Consider the following 16,961-nt stretch of genomic DNA (forward strand, 5'->3'; position numbering starts at 1 on the left):
TCTCTGATATTTATCCCTCAGTATCCTATTGATCGTAAGTAGTTATATAAGTATATTACATTTTAAGAATTATTTTTGGCAATGTCATTATCGACCTGACTTCTTCCACTTTGCCCACTGTCACCCTCTGTAGGGCATATAATGAACTGCAGAAAATAGAAAAAATAATAAAGCCATATTTTATTTGGTTGAATGTTTTAAATACGTTAATGCATTAAATATATATTTAAGATATTTTTTTTACTCACAGATCTAAAATAATTTAGATTAAACAGCCCGAGAATTAAATGCTTTCGCCAGTTATATGTTTAATACCAAGAACCTTCAGTCTGTGTCTGTACTGTTGTGATTGTTGTCAGTGACCAGTCATCTTCTCTCTGTATTAACGCAAGTGGCCAGCAATGAAAAAAGCGTTTAAGTCAAACAGTGAATAAGCAACCATAAAATATGTTTTTTTCACATCACTGTGGCTTATGCTTTAGTGGTTTTAACTCTACATATTACCTATTCTAATAGTTGCTGACAACTAGACAACTAATACACTTTTGCTTGTTTTCAAATGCAATATATCGCCATGAACTAATAACGGAATAGCGAGAGCATGTTTTTGTTTGTTTGTTTGTTTATTTGCCACCCCTCGACGTCACTTCCGTCATGAACCGGAAGGCCGCCATATTGCAGCAACTAAACCAAAGAAGCTTTCTGGTGGTTGCGTCGAGACTCGAGATAAAAGTGTTAAATGAACTGACGACGGTTCGCCTCAGACCTCCGTATCGCGGACCTGCGGACTTGGAGTGTGTGGTGGGGTGAGAATACACAACTTTAACGGACACCTGGACGGCGGCAGCAGGATGAGCGGGGGGACGCCGTACATCGGCAGTAAGATCAGCCTGGTGTCGAAGGCCGAGATCCGCTATGAGGGGATCCTGTACACCATCGACACCGAGAACTCCACCGTGGCGCTGGCCAAGGGTGAGACACGCCGGCCCTACCGGCACCACGGGCACCGGGACTGGGTCACAACACCCTCGGGCCTTCAGTGTAGCGTTTCACCCACACACACACTACAGTCCGGCTGGTGTCACTAGATCACAGGCGGATCTCTGTGTGTGTGTGTGTGTGTGTGTGTGTGTGTAGTTTCAACCTCGTCCACTCACTAACGTGGATTGTGAAGGCGAACCGGTACCTGTGAGCCCAGTTCGGCACCCCAGTCGTGATGTAGTTGGGACCAAATTCATGTTGACTACATGCAAGCCCAGTGTAGCCAGAACTAGGAGGTGCAACATCATTTTAGCCATATAGACACAGACACCATAGAATTAAATATGAAAAATATATGCATATCAGTTAGAAAACACACCATACACTCAGTATTAATTAACTCGTCTACAACACTCGTTTTCTACCAGACTGAAACAGGAACAGCATTCACATTCAACACGGTGTGTGTGGGACACAACTCCATCCAGAAAGCCGTACACACGTTCCCGAAGGGGAGGCATCTCACGGCGGGGTGCTGAATTCTGCACTTGTAGCATATGAAGTGGTATATGTCTAAAGTAGCATGTGAATATATGTGTGGTGTACACACGTCCATTTGTATAAGCGTATTTGGTGCTTGATCAATAAATTGTCTTCGTAGTGCGGTCGTTTGGAACCGAGGATCGCCCGACTGACAGGCCCATCCTACCCAGGGATGAGACCTACGAGTACATCATTTTCAGAGGCAGTGACATTAAAGACCTAACAGTATGTGAACCACCCAAACCCACTTTGCCCCAGGACCCCGCCATTGTCCAGGTAATTGCTTCACAAACTTGATGTGCTATGAATTTCAGTAGAATAGCCCAATCAGAACTGATACGAACAAGATCTCCATTCACATTCCCATTTAACTTTGTCAAAGGTGAAGTTTACTTGATAAAGTAACTTGGAATATCTTGACTGACTATATTTTTCTACTCAGTCTTCAGTGGGATCTGCAAATCCAGGATCTTTCCAGTGTGGAAATTCTTATGGACTCTTCAAACAAGCTCCAGTGTCCTCGTACAGCCAGTTTACTGCAAGCCCACTGGTCTCACCCTCATATGGGGGTGTTGGAGGTAAGTCTGTCCTCTACGATGAACTGTACATTTCCATCTTAAATCTCCAATGTTAGTGCTTTCTATCTAGGCCAGATTGACATAAATAACAATGATTTTAGAATCAATTTGATCTGGTTTTATTTATTTTTTATTGTGTTTTGTATGGGGTATTGTGTGCAAGCACAATTAGACGGTTATCACAACGGGGCATAAAGGAGAGATTGATCTGATGAGCTAAATCAAGTTCCATGTAAGACTAGAGCTCATGATTTGCATTGACTATAAATAAATGTGTGGGTGTAATTTCTCCTTCACTCTAACCCATTTGTTGGGCAGCCGGTTTGCCTCAATTTAAATGTAAATAATTTGGACACTTGGAGCTTTATTTCTCTTCCTGGTCTGTATTGGTCTGGCCTTCATTCCAAGCTCAAACATTAAATGTCTTAGAAACCTGTAATTACCAGCCAATAAGCTGTAGAACATACAAGATCATGTATTGTCATCTAAATGAACCACTTAATATCATGAGGCACGAAATTGAGCAGTCCGGTTGGCCAGCTGCTCCTATTCTCTTAATGTTGATATTCAAAAAAGCAAATCGGTGATGTCTTGTACAGGTTGAATGCCATACTATTTGTAGCCTATATTCAGTTACTTGGTGTGACCACAAAATTAGAATATCTGCAGTTATAGGGATCCTTAGTTACTAATGCTTGTGTGGGTGATAACTACAGTAAAATGTCTTAATTTCTTAATTGTTTTTTCCCCTTCATTTTGATGGTGTTCCGAATACATGATACTGTTTTAAATTTGTGCTAATGACCCTTTTTCTTTTGGAATGTGGACAGTAACTGGATACGACTTCAAACCAGTTTTGTTAAGCAACCATTGAAAGTTACTTATTTGAAGTGATGATTCTGATTTTTTTAAACCCACGTATTTGTATGACGGCTGTTTTGTATGACAGTTATATGACAGCTTACAGCCCTATAACCAACCTACTGTATTTATTTAGTGTATTTATTTTTATAGCTTGTCAGTCTTTTATTTAATTTAAATCCTTTACTTGGTTTGTCATGTTGTTCCGGAGACCCATTACAGTAAACGTGGCCGTAGCCACGTAGCTGCAGCCCTGTCTCAGAACAGTGCGATTGATTCTGCTGTCAGCAATGACACTCGCTCTCTGAATACACTCATGCCAGAAGATAAATGGTTCCATAAGGACCAAACAAAGATGCTTTGGATTTGACCTGTTTTGGATTTAAGGGATAATAAATCCTGACATTCATAAAGAGTGTTTAATTCAGAGTTAAACTAAATCATTAATGGGAGCACCAAGAAAGAGAATGCTTAATTGGATTTCTACAATTTGGTGGTCATTTAATTGAATAGTAAAAACAAAATGCTATTTTGATCTCGAGTGTTCATTTTGGGTGCAGTGGTGATGCCCATGTCTTTATATCAAAGCTGTCTGGTGTTCATTTCAAAGTGTTTCTTGTATGTAGATCCTGTCGTATGTAAGCAACAACTACGGGAGGTGTCTCAGGGAAGGGGGTGGTGGTGTCTAGTGGTCTGGGATTTAAGGGCCCTGTATCTCTGTCCAGATGGCAAGACTGGACTTAATGGAGACGCTTGGCCTGTTTTAAGATTACATTTTGATGTCTGTCTGGTGAGGAAAATCTAGAATCCATGAGCAAAATTATGTTCCTAGTACCAGTATATCTGTTGTCCAATTAAAAGTAGAACTAAATAAAGGAATAACATGTATTTAGTTGCTCTGGTTGGAAGAGAGATGCCTGAGGTGTTGTTTGCATCATCTGTATGTCTCTTTGCTCAGTGAGCAAACTGCTGATTTTTTTGCCACATGAACAATGGTGCTAAGTTTGAGATAAGTTGGTGTTATAGGATGCTCTAAGGTTGAATATGTTGAACACACCTGCCAGTTGAGTTCAGTATGCAGGGCTGACTGCTCCCTCTGTTTTTGAAGGGTCAGTTTTCCCCTGGTCCTGCTGTAGGATGAGGGGTTGCTTAGCTTTGCTCAATGTCGTGACCTCTAACTCCTGTTTTTCATCATCAGTGTGCGCACTGGTTCAGGACGCCAGGCAGCGTAGTGTTGGCACTGATGTGCAGTGTGTTGCTGGTGTAGTCCTTACCTCACTATATGTGGGGGGTTCTTGCTTTCAAGGGGCACTTCTGTGCCTTTAATGTATGTTTTATTTAATGTGGTTTTTACCCTTGATGAGATTTTGTCTCTTGCTACAATCACCGCTCCTTCTAGATGTGTGTTCATCTGACTGTTGATGGCATCATACTGTTTCTCCACCTCTAGCTTAATGTTACGATGTGTTGGTATGAAAACTGCAATGTTAGTAAGACTGGCTGCGTTTTACTGCCAGGTGTTCTATGTCTGAAGAACAGTGTGTCCCATAATGCCTGATACTGTACACCAATCATCGAGAAACACTGACCATCTCTTCATAAGAAATGTCTTCTTAAAACCCACTTCAACAGTTTTCCAAACATTCTGGCATTCCTCAGTATTTTCTTATTCAAAATTTGTTCTTGGGTAAGAACAGAAACTATACACACTTGGGCACATTTAGGTACCCACTTATTTGTGCAGTTGTACATTTATTATATGATTTTAGTTGTAATAAAATGTAAATTTGTAATAATATAAAAAGAGGGCATTATGGTCTAAAATAAGTAAACACTACATTAACATTTTAGATCATGTGAGTTGTGTTACCTGGGAACCATACCATCAAACAATCAGGGATCAGTACATGTCTGTTTGCATTATGCAGTAATTAAAGTCAGTTATAAAGTTGGAATTTTGAGAAATATTCAGAATTACCTTTTTTAAGGAGGCTGAGGGCTGTCATAGATATCTGTGTACATACGGCCCTGCAGTGTTGTGGCTTTTTATGGGGGTTGGCAAAGTGTTGATCATCATTATCATTAGTCTCAAAAACAAATGTAGGTTTTATGATAAACAATATATTGCTCCATCCCCCGTTACTCTTTCGGTTTCTTCCCGCATCGGTTTCTGATATTGAAGTTCTGCTCATCCGTTGTTCGTATGCGTTGATGTCAACACAATCAAAAAGGCTTCGGTTTGAGAGCACCAAGCAGCATCTACACGGGCTGGCGTTTGTTTCATGTGTTTAGTTTCACTGCCTAGCAGTGACAGTTTAGAATAGTTCTCCTCAATTTATAATTTTTTTTTACCCATATTTTTCATGTGAATATAACTGTTCTATGATGCATTAGTTATGTTCATCATTGAAATAACATCTTTTGCATGCTGAGATTTTCTTTCTTTCTTACAGTACTTGTCTGCATAATAAACGTATAACACGTTTCCTCCCAACTAATTCCAGTTCTTTACTTCCGGATGTCTGCATTGCCTTACAGTTCTGTGTGCAGTGTTAGTGGAGTTGTGTACCTGTGCCCCTAAATACTCTGTCCCCACCTGTAGGGGGCAGCAGTCCTCCTGTGGAGTCCCTGCAGAAGAGCCCCTCCCAGGATGCAGCGGCCCCGCCCGCCGCGTCGGTGGGCAGTGCCCCGGCCGCACCCGTGACCCGCAAGAGCCCAGTGGCCGCCCGCTTCCCTGGGAGCGGAAACCAGAGAGGCTCAGATGTTCTGGAGCAGAGGAGGGGTGAGGGTTGGCCTCGGCTACGCTCCGGACACCGGCACGGCGCTGGAGACGGGGCCGGTGCGGTTCGCTCGGGCTTGCACTCGGCGGGTGAGGGCAGAGGTAAACCGTTATGGTCTTGATAACTTGATGTCATCACAATCTTTTATTCTAGACATAATATTCCACTTTACTCGAGTAGCTGATCTACCAAAAAACACCAGGCAACTGGTCAGCTAAAAAGCTTGAGATTCCTCGAGCTTGTTCAAGGTGGTTTTGTGGAGATTGGGACATGTCATATACCTTCTCAGGTACTGAGGTGCCAAAAGTGGCTCCCAGAGGTGAGTGTGATCAGTCCAGGGGTGAGAACAAGGAGGCCCCGAAGCGCCAAGCAGGTTGTGTGTTTTTGCTATTGTGGCCTTTGCCACATGTTTCTGCTGTCGCATGTGACATTTTTGGATCTTTTTTAACCAGTCATGGATCTGTCCTGTCCGTCATGGATCTGTCTGCTTCTCGTGTCCCAACTTTTCTAGCTTACGCCCCTTTCACAGATAGAAGTGTCAAATAATAAAAATCTTTGGCATATACATCCTGGTAAATTCCCTGTTATTTTGAGTCCTGCTTTCTTTGTGTTGAATTGTAGCCTTATATTCAGCACAGTATCAGTAAGTACATAAAATGCATCAGTCTTGGTGGTGTGTGTTTTAATAGCTTATAGGTGATAAAATTGCTTACCCCTAAGCGCTTGTCCAGAGTTTAGTCCTCCTTTGCAGTCAGTCCATGCTTTAAGTATTAAGCTTTGTCCACCAGGTGCCTGTGGACACTTGAGTATCAAAACGTGTGGGGTTGGATTTGGTCGGTTATATTGATTTAAAAGACATCAGAACAGAATCATCATGTTCCACAGAACATCGGTAGCAGTACAAACGAGTGGATGCTGCTTACTGCTCAGTACTGGTTATAATGGTTCCTAATGGTTGTTACTGGGTTTATGTGAAAGGGGCCCTAGTTATGTTCTATTAGTAAATAGTAAATTATTTGACCACGAAGCAGCTCCCAGATCTGTTGTTTGTCTGCATGCTGTCAACTGTGTGTATCGGCGGTAAATATTTACCATGATGTGTGTTATTCCTTTTTGCATTTGATTTACCAGGTACACCTCTTGTCCATGTGTTTTCATATTTACTAAGCAATTACATGATTGTAAATTGGTGTTTTATCGCCATGACAAGTTAACATTCATTTCACTTTCACTTTTCACTGCTGTCTAGCATTAAACCTGTAGTTTGCCCTGTGTGTGTGTGTGTGTGTGTGTGTGTGTGTGTGTGTGTGTGTGTGTGTGTGTGTGTGTGTGTGTGTGTGTGTGTGTCTCAAACATCTTTGAGTGTTTAATTTCAAACCTCTCTCTTGTGCAGCTGTTGTCCCTCAGGCCCCGCGCCGTGGTCGTGGAGGAGGCCATCGTGGGAGGGGGCGTTTCCCTGTGAAGAGAGACGGACAGATGAAGTTTGAGAAGGACTTTGACTTTGAGAGCGCCAATGCCCAATTCAACAGAGAGGAGATTGACAAGGAGTTCCAGAGCAAACTCAAACTAAAAGGTAAAGACTGTGTATTTATGCTCAAGATTTGTTATGCAGCAGTGTTCTGTGTAATACAAATGTCTCAAATGATTCTTTATTACGCAATTGAAATAATTACATGCACTAAAGAGGTTTAGAGGAATGTAGATGTGTGTTATATGCAGGTGACATGTATTCGTTTATTGTTTTATGATGGCTGCGTCAAAATGTATTGTATTATTATTGTGGTGTTTATACAGACATCCGAACTGGACAGTTGCCACTGTCAGAGTAGGGCACACTCCCACTCTAGAGATTAGCATGGTTCCTGTCTTTCTGTAAGAACAGAATATTTACAGTATTCAGTTGACATTATTTGATTCAGATAAAATGATAAAGGCTAAGAGGACAGGTGTGATTTTGTGTTTCCTTGTCATTTAGGACAGCAGTTTAACAAAAGTTAATGAACAATGGTTTGTTCTTTTTTCAAAAAAGGCCGTAAGGGTCAGGATGTTAAGAATATTGTTCAATGTGTAGAGAACCTATAGAAGTAAGCTGTTTAAAAAGAATGTGAACAATTAATTCTTAAATCATTTCTTGGTTTAAGAACTGCTGTACTGTTTCAGCTAGGGTTTGATATGGTGTCCTGGATTAACAGTTAGTCACCTTGTATAGTTGGATGGATACCTCACTGTTTACTTTCAAAATACCAGCAGAAACGACCTCTCCTGACACTTCTGACAACTGCATCGTACATGGATCATAAATGGATATTTAACATAAGAACATGTCATTGCTGACCATAAATGAGCAAAACATGTATGTTTTAGTTTATTTTTGGACATACAAGTAAAGTCTTTATTCTATAATATTTTTTTGCTTCTGTTAAAATAACACTGGCGATATACGTGAATTTGATTTGAAAAATCCTTCAACAAAACACCCCAGAATCAAAATCGAAACACCCGAGAAAAGCATAAAATAATTGAAATGAGATGTTTACATTTGTATGGGCTTAAATGAACTCAAATGAACTGCCTGTAATGGTTTTAGTTATATAAATGAAAGACCCAGTCAAATTACAGCCAGTGGCTATTTGTGTTCATCAAACCTGTTTGTGTCATGACCTGACAAGTTGCTAAATTTCACCGTTGGTGATGTGGTGAATCCATGATCTGTTTAGACGTTATTATGCTGTGAAAAGACTGTTTTAATTAAATGGTGAATGATTGAACAAATACATATTGGTTAAGAGATGTTTGTAATTCCTATAGCCCGATTGATTTCATATCATGATGTACCAGTACTGTGGGTGCTGTAGCTCTTCACTGATGTGTTGTGTGTATTTAGAGGAGAAACCAGAGAAAGCAGTGAATGGTGAAGACAAGGGTGACTCTGGAGTGGACACTCAGAACAGCGAGAGCAACGTTGACGAGGAGGACCCGCTAGGACCCAACTGCTACTACGACAAGACCAAGTCCTTCTTTGACAACATTTCCTGTGATGACACTAGGTTGGCTTCCATTTATTGTGTTTTTTTTTTCTTCAAACTATTTCTTAGCTCAGTTCTTTTGAGTACAAGGAGAGCTACCTAAGGTGCTGATGTTAACCAGACAGGACTGACAAGATGGTGCCTTTGTTGATGGCATGCAGTCTGCCCCTCCTGTGTTTGCTAAAATTGTGTTTTGCCTTTTTGTCATCTGTGATGCATTTTTGATCCTGGTCTATGATCGTTCAACATTACTGAAAATCCGGGGCACTTCGTTAACAAAATTGACACTATTAAGCAGAACATTGTTAGTACATACAATGCTGTTCAATTACATTACAATGCTCCTCCAATAACATCTACTAGTTTTGACCAATTTGAGGTGAAATCGTTACCCCATCTAGATGAAATCCACAAACTGTCCTCTGGACATCATTTCTTGTAAGATGTTCAAGCAGTCCATTGATGCTATCGGTCTGACTCAGCATATTGACCTTCAGGGAGTTGTCCTTGAGTGGTTGTCCTATCTAACATACAGAGCGTTCTCTGTAATGATAGGTGATCTGTCTTCCTCGGCTGTGACTCCTTTGACCTCTGGTGTACTGCAGGGATCCATTCTGGGGCCTGTACTTTTTTCACTTTACATGCTGCCACTAGGACCCATCGCACGCCATAATCTATCCATCGGTATGCAGATGATTTACAAATCTGTCTGGCTATTGCTCCAAATTAGCTGCTTAAATGACATTGAAGCATTGGCTGTCTCAAAATTTTCTCCATTTGAACAATGACAAGACTGAATGGATTTTGTTAGACACAAACCAGGTGGTAAAAAATCTAGGAGTGAAAAGTGACAGCAATTTAAAGCTCAATAAACAGATTGATTCTGTTGTGAAAACAAGCTTCTTTCAGCTACGCTTGCTCTCTAAAGAAAAGCTGTTTCTCAGCCAAAATTATTTGAAGAAAGCCATCCATACATTTGTGAGCTCTAGACTCGACAATTGTAACACTCCATATGTTGGAATTAATCAGTCTTCCATCTCCCGTTTACAGCTTGTTCAAAACTCTGCCACACGTTTGTTGACCAGCACACGTAAATCTGAGCACATTACACCTGTTCTTTTATCTTTTACACTGGCTCCCGGTTTAGTTTACAACACAGTTCAAACTGTTGGTCTTAGTTTTTAAAGCTTTGAATGGCCTTGTGCCACCCTGCATCACAGAGCCTTACGGTCAGATGGCCAATATCTGCTCAAAGTGCCTAAATCTAGATGCAAGAACTGGGGGGTACCATTCCTTCTCTGTTGCTGGTCCAATGGTCTGGAATTGTCTTCCCTTAGAGTTGTGTTCCATCTCTGGCCTGGTTCTGTTTAAGGCCAAACTAAAGACCTACTTATTCAAAAAGGCTTTTGATGTATAATTTCTGACATTTTAAATATCTACTTCTACTTTAAATGGTTTTTATGATAGTGTTTTATTTGCTTTGTCTTGTTAAGTACTTTGGTAAATGTAAGGCATTGTTGGAAGGTTCTATACACAGGCATGAAAATCTGTCACCTTTCGGCGAAATTCGCCGTTTTGAAGTTGAAAAGGGTGACCTACGTGAATCGTGTAGATCCGATGAGTTTTTTGTTGGGGGGGGGGGGGGGGGGGGGTCGGGAGATTATATTTTAATTATCATATTGACTTAATTAGCAAACAGAGCACTTCCGAAATTGGCTATTTCAATGACAGTGGCCAGCAGTTTCCGCCCAGAACCTTCATAGAGGCCAAATAGCGTTTCAATCATACGAACGTTCTTCATTCATGTTATTCATTTACTGCTAAGCGGGACGAGAAGCAGGACCTAGTGCTACACCGCGGACAAGTCAGAAGAGCGTACATTTACCACTACATTTACCAGATCATACATTTACCACTACATTTACCAGATCGTACATTTACCACTACATTTACCAGATCGTACATTTACCACTACATTTACCAGATCGTACATTTACCACTACATTTACCACATCGTACATTTTTAATTGGGTGGATTTAATTGGGTTATTAATGGTTTCAATCGTTTTCATATTTTGCGGTAAAACAAAGTTACTGCCGTTCGCTACAGCGTTGAACACTGTCAGAACCACAAGCTCTTGTGATAATAGGCCCATCTATCTACCTATTCAAGTTCGCGTCAACACCGTGTAGTTAACGGTGACATAAAATAAGAAACAAGATTTTTTTCTAGTGTGTCTGTAGTTGTAACTGGTGAATCCAGGGACGGGTGAGGATAACATTCGCACCAGGGCTGAAAAGGTTGAAGATGAAGTTGTAAACTCTTGTCGTTTGAGTCTACCCTGTGCTTTAGCTCATGTTAGAAAATAAAAACACGTAAACCTGGTATTTTTACCATAATTTTCGCCGCTGATGTATGTATTGGTTCATTAAGACGTAATGGTTTTGACTGAGCCATCCGGAATGGCGAAAGCGGCTTCATGCGTTTACGGATTGCGTTTACATTTAATCCATTGACATGACAGTCAAAAAAAATTTTTTTATGGATTTTACTATATTTTACGGAGCCCGTAAGGTGACATCATGTAAAAAATAAATAAATAACGCGTGGCCACGACTTATTAACGCGTGGGAACGAGATACTAACGTCGCCTTTCACACGCGGCAACAAAGTTTATTTTTTCACAGCAAAGCAAGCAGATCCCAGGGATGTTCGTGAACTGACTGCCCAAGGAAGGTAAACCTGGCTTTATATAAAGTAATACTTAATTATCTTGTTCGCACGCGTTAGCAAGTCTTTCGCATGCGTTAGTAAGTCGTGGCCACGCGTTATTATATTTTTTACATGACGTCACCTTACGAACTCCGTAATATTTGGCATCACCTGTCGCTGTATCCCCGTACACCAGCAGCCACCCCCAACCCCCCCCCCCGTCGAAGTATACCCATGACGTCACATGTCAACGCCCTGTCGCCGTATCCCCATGACGTCACATGCCCCGCCCCCGGTCTTCTCACCTTTTTAACCCCTGACCCATTTTCATGCCTGTATACAAATCAAATTTATTTCTGAACTATAGAACGCACCTCAATATAAGCCGCACCTACAAAGTAAAAAAAAAAAAAAGGAAAATGTTGTATAAGCCGCACCGGGCTAAAAGCCGCATATATCTACTGAGCTGAATACATGTTTACATTGTATTACATGAATACACTGATCCAGTTCTGAACGGTGCTTGTAGCGTTTCACGTGCAAACAGATTTGGCTTTCAGTCAGTGTTGTGTCGAATTCCAACTCCCCTCGTTTATCCGCGCATTAAGACACCACAGATAAAATTGTCAATTTATGTTTCTATGCATAAATAAGAGCTAGACTTTAATTATCCATCACGGCAAACGGCATGGCATTATCTATGTCCAAAGCCAAACTGGCTCAGGGGTGATGGTTATTTTAAATAAAATACACACTGGCTATACCGAAGTTCACTTCTGACCACGACTTCGCAATATTACAGCAGTATTATGTCTAAATATCTAGTTAGGACAAAACTAGAGTGCTCAATGAACTAAGTTATAATCACTGTAACTCCCGAATATCATCTGTAGCGTCTTTATGCGTGTGCAAACGAGGGGACTCTGGATTCTGCCGGGGAGTCGGAATTTGGCACAACACGCGTTGGTTTGAAAACAATTCTCCATCGTGCTAAATGAAAATGAACACTCTCTTATTTGATGTACATGTCTTCTTACATGTAGTCCCATAAATACAGGGGTGTGTGTATATTCGTGTGTAGTTTAGTAATGCGTGGACGCTGACCCACTCATTTCTTTTTTGTAATCTGTTCCAGGGACAGGAGGCAGACTTGGGCGGAGGAGAGGCGGATGAACGCGGAGACGTTCGGCATCCCGTTGCGCCACGGCAGAGGGCGCGGTGGTTTCCGGAGCCGCGGGGGGCGGCGGCTTCCGCGGGGGGCGGGGCCGCGGCGCCAGTCGGGGGTCGTTTGGAGGCGGCAGCAGTTACAGGGGGTCTTTCCGAGGGAGCCAGGGAGGACGGGAGTTTGCAGATTTTGAATACAGGGTAACGTTACCTTCTCGTTTGATGGAATAAAGACCACTGTGTATTATCTAATAATGCAGAGAAAATGATCCATACATTTTAGGTGTTTGTTTTTCTTAAATGTCATCAGGCTTGCTCTTACTTTGTCTCTTTTGACTTTTCCCAGAAGGACAACAAAGTAGCTGCGTAGTGCAGTGTGAGCTGCGGCCACAGCAGGACTGAACTCTTGGGTATACACTTTTGGCTACTACTTTTGACCACAGGAATGAAGAAGAATTTACTAGCTGTATATTTGTCACCAGCACTGGTGTATACCACTTGAAAAGTGGATATGAATGCAATTTATTTTCCATGTCTTCTTAGAGTGGACATGTAACTTTCAGTCTTTTGAAATATTAATCTGACACTTATTTTCATTTTTTGTTTTTCCTTTATTTTAATATCTTCTTTCCCTTTAGTACTAAATTTGTGTTTGATCTATTAGTTGTAAAGGAACGGTGTACATATGCCCACATACTGTGAGGACTTTGATCACTGAAGAATTATTATTATTACTATTATTACTATTATTCCTATTACTACTTTAATTATTATCTTTCCCTCTTTAGCACTAGAATAACCAGTTTGGGTCTTAGTTGCAGCTTTTTACTGTATTTTTCTACCTACACAAATGTTTCACTTTAATTAGGTGCTCAGTGTAATTACATTTCATCAGTTCAAATCGCACCACTAGTGTGATCTTGGATCTCCCTAAACTGTCCCTTCTACTTCAGTACATTTTTGTGAGACGTTCACAGAGAAGGAAACACTCATTATGCTCATCAGCATGAGCTAATGTCATAAATACGGAGCGATAACTGTTGACAGCATTAGCATTATTCTCCATGTTTTGCTGTGTTGCCTCTTTTTAAAACAAAAAAGAAGAAAAAAATGGAAATATAAATTTTAAACCAAACGTAACCACTTCATAGTTACCTATATGCACTATGTTTGGTGCTTTCGTATCGCATCAGTGAATAGGCACTGGTTGCATTACACCTACTTTACAGCTGTTCTTAACAGGCAATACGTTCTGCAAAAAATGCATGGGTAACTTGCAGCTGACTCCTGAAGTTAGGTCACATGTGGTAGACAGTCATGCCGTGCTTAAACGTTGTCCATGGATGCGACATTGGATGTATTTGCACTGCCCTCTTGCATAAACAACCTTTTAGACGGACAAACATTTTAAATGTATCTAATGACATGCATTGTGCAAACATTTACAAACATACCAGAAAGGTATATGATGCATTGAGACTGAAAAAAATAATAAAATGTGTCTCTCAGTGGGGGGGGGGGGGGGGGGGGGGGGGCTGTGTTCTCTCCTGGAATTGTGTGTACGCAGCGCTTGGGCATAACTACCTAAGGGCTGGTGTACAGGACCATAGTTTGTTTTAGATGCATTTGTAAATGTTTGCATGTATTTATATATGGTCTTTTATAAAAATATAATGTGTCTGTGTGTGTGTGTGTATATATATATATATATATATATATATATATAATACATGCATACATACATGAACAGGTAAATAATTTGCCATTTAAGAACATATGGTATGAAACTACTTCAGCTGTAAGGCAGGTGTAACTAATAAACTGAACACTAATTATGCTTTATTTCGCACTTGTACAAGTCCAGAGTATATGTTGAGGCATTAATCTGCTGTTGTAAGCTGTTAAGAGAGTATTGGTGTTCTTTGTATGCACAGACGCTACACTAATGACCAGTGTAGTGAGTAGGTGAATGTAATGTATAGTGGGGTGTGTAATGTAAACATTTGTGCCATCCTCCCTTGCAGAAGGCTCTTCAGTTGAGTTAGTTGCTCCATTTCTCAAGCATTGCCTGTATAGCCGTGTGGCACGGTGAGTGCTGCTGTATGTTTTTAGCAGTCGTCAGCACTAGTGGGTCCTACAGGGTCTAGTTTTAATAGCATGCTCACCTGGTGACACATGACTAGATATTATGTTTGACTTAAAGTTCTGAGTACACACACGTTTTGTCTACACCGGTAACATGTTCTACTCGGTACCTGTTTCCCCAGTCCCACTTTAAAGGAGATGTTTAGTCTGGTGGCCCTGCTGCTTGTGTGGAGTCTCTGTCTTTCCTTCTTGAGGTCTCCCCTGCATTTAGCATAAAGAGCCCTTTGACCTAGCTGGGATCGTTGTCAATTCGGATGCTCACTGCAGCCAGATGAAATGGTGTCAAAGTATTTATAATGGTTAAATATTTAGAGCACCTACGGCATACTACTAAATATTACAAGGTTGTTCAATGGCAGTCTCCTCAAGCGTGTATGTGTATGCTGTAGGTATTGTTAACATGTGTAACCATTATCAATATCCATTTACCTCAAGCGTATGAACTTTCCTACCTCAAGCAGCTTATGGTAAGAAAACAAAACGAAACCAACATCTGCTGTGTATCTTAACACTACTCAACAATCCAAACTTTGTGCTCAATACAGAACTAAATGTGGATAAAAGTTTAAAGTCACAGTTAAAGTGTTGTCATTGTCAAATTAACAAAGCATTTGCTACAGTGGCTGCATACAAAAACAACTTGAGTACAAAAATTTCAAGTATTTGAATAAAAATAAATGTAAAGAATATACTCTAATTTTTATATTGACATATTAGTTCCCATTCCTTAATGTTTGCATTGACTTGTGACTTATATTTAGGTTTTGTTTTGAAATGAAACAATACACAATTACACTACGCACTCATTTTTGATTAATTGGAAATTTCTGGGATGGAAATTTGCTATCATCTATGTGATGTATTCTAAGATCTTTTGTTGATGGGGTGGGGGAATCATCTCATCTGGCTGTTCAGTACGTAAATTCTGCCCTGCAATATAGTTTTTCCTCAAGGAAAATACCAAAAAATTGTGGTGTAGTGTTGGGTTTACTTTATTTTCAAAGACATTGATATTAGTGGCATGACACTGCTAGATGATCAAGTTCTCTTCATGTTGGCATTATGTTCATCATACCCAACTACAAATCAGGTTGTCTGGTGTATTTGTCTTGACTTTTCACATTGCAGCAATAATGTTTATTTATTATTAGTAGTATTATTTGTAACTGTGCTGTTTGAAGATTGAGAAAATTATTTTACTCTCCGGGGATCTTAATATACTGTTTGATGCCATAGCATATTAAAGTGCAAGTAGCTTCTTGTAGAGGAAAGCAATGTTTTGAATTGTGGGAAATGTTTGGAAATATACACTTGCACTTCTCTGTCAGTTTCTGAGTTTATGAATTATTCAGGGCTTGCTATACTTCAAGCATGGCTAATTTTACAGAGTAGTTGTCTGGACTTGTGCTGAGTATTTATAATGATAGTCAAATATGGCTGAGATCCCCCCCCCCCCCCCCCCCCCACAGAATCTTAAAGGAGTAATCCAGCATTTTCAACGTAATGTTTACCATGTCTGTAGAGTTGCATAAGATGGAAACATTTCCTGACAAAAGAAAAATACTACATGTACATTGATGCCAGCTTTTGAAGGTTTGCATACTACCTAATCAACTAATAGGTTATAATTACATATCTGCTTTAACTTTACCAGAAACCTGAGAACATTATAATGAAATCATAGAATACATTCAGCTTTACTCTTTAATTGGTGTTATGTACGCCATTTTGTCATTACATTGTGTGAGGTTTTCCCCCCCCCAATATAACATACCAGTAAAGCATCTTGGTCCTATCTGGAAAAATATGTCTTGCTGGTCCATAATTAGCTCATTTGATGTTTTAAGAAATGTTCAGCTGTGTTTACTTTTTTAAAATAGGAAAGAGGCAGTGCATGCTGGGTGGTGTTGGACGTCTCCGAATGTTGGAAGAACTATGGCAAATACTGTTACTTAAATGTTTTTGATCAGTTTGTCATAAACATGTCAGTTCATTTTACTTTGTTAATTTACATCCAGAGTAGGCAAATTTTCATGTTGATTTCAGCCACAGCATGGGGGGTGGGGGTGTACCTCAATGTAAAGGAATTTTTACTCTGACCCAAGAATAAAGTTGTTAATTATTACTTGCTTCGTGTTGAATTAAGATTAACCTGACATTCTGTAAGAAG

At 40.3% G+C, this 16,961-nt stretch overlaps 1 protein-coding gene across 1 annotated transcript; it reads left to right on the plus strand.

Moving 5' to 3' along the window:
* The first annotated feature begins 651 nt into the window (after window positions 1–651).
* Window positions 652–16,916, plus strand: lsm14aa (LSM14A mRNA processing body assembly factor a). The gene is given in 10 exon segments (XM_077007582.1): window positions 652–972; window positions 1,643–1,800; window positions 1,967–2,102; window positions 5,566–5,844; window positions 6,033–6,062; window positions 7,137–7,316; window positions 8,628–8,790; window positions 12,618–12,725; window positions 12,727–12,847; window positions 12,993–16,916. Coding segments are annotated over 10 exon segments (1,320 nt in total). The 5' UTR covers window positions 652–851; the 3' UTR covers window positions 13,017–16,916.
* The last annotated feature ends 45 nt before the right edge of the window (window positions 16,917–16,961 follow it).

This window comes from Brachyhypopomus gauderio, chromosome 5, assembly GCF_052324685.1.
Source record: "Brachyhypopomus gauderio isolate BG-103 chromosome 5, BGAUD_0.2, whole genome shotgun sequence".
In the NCBI taxonomy this organism is placed as follows: domain Eukaryota; kingdom Metazoa; phylum Chordata; class Actinopteri; order Gymnotiformes; family Hypopomidae; genus Brachyhypopomus; species Brachyhypopomus gauderio.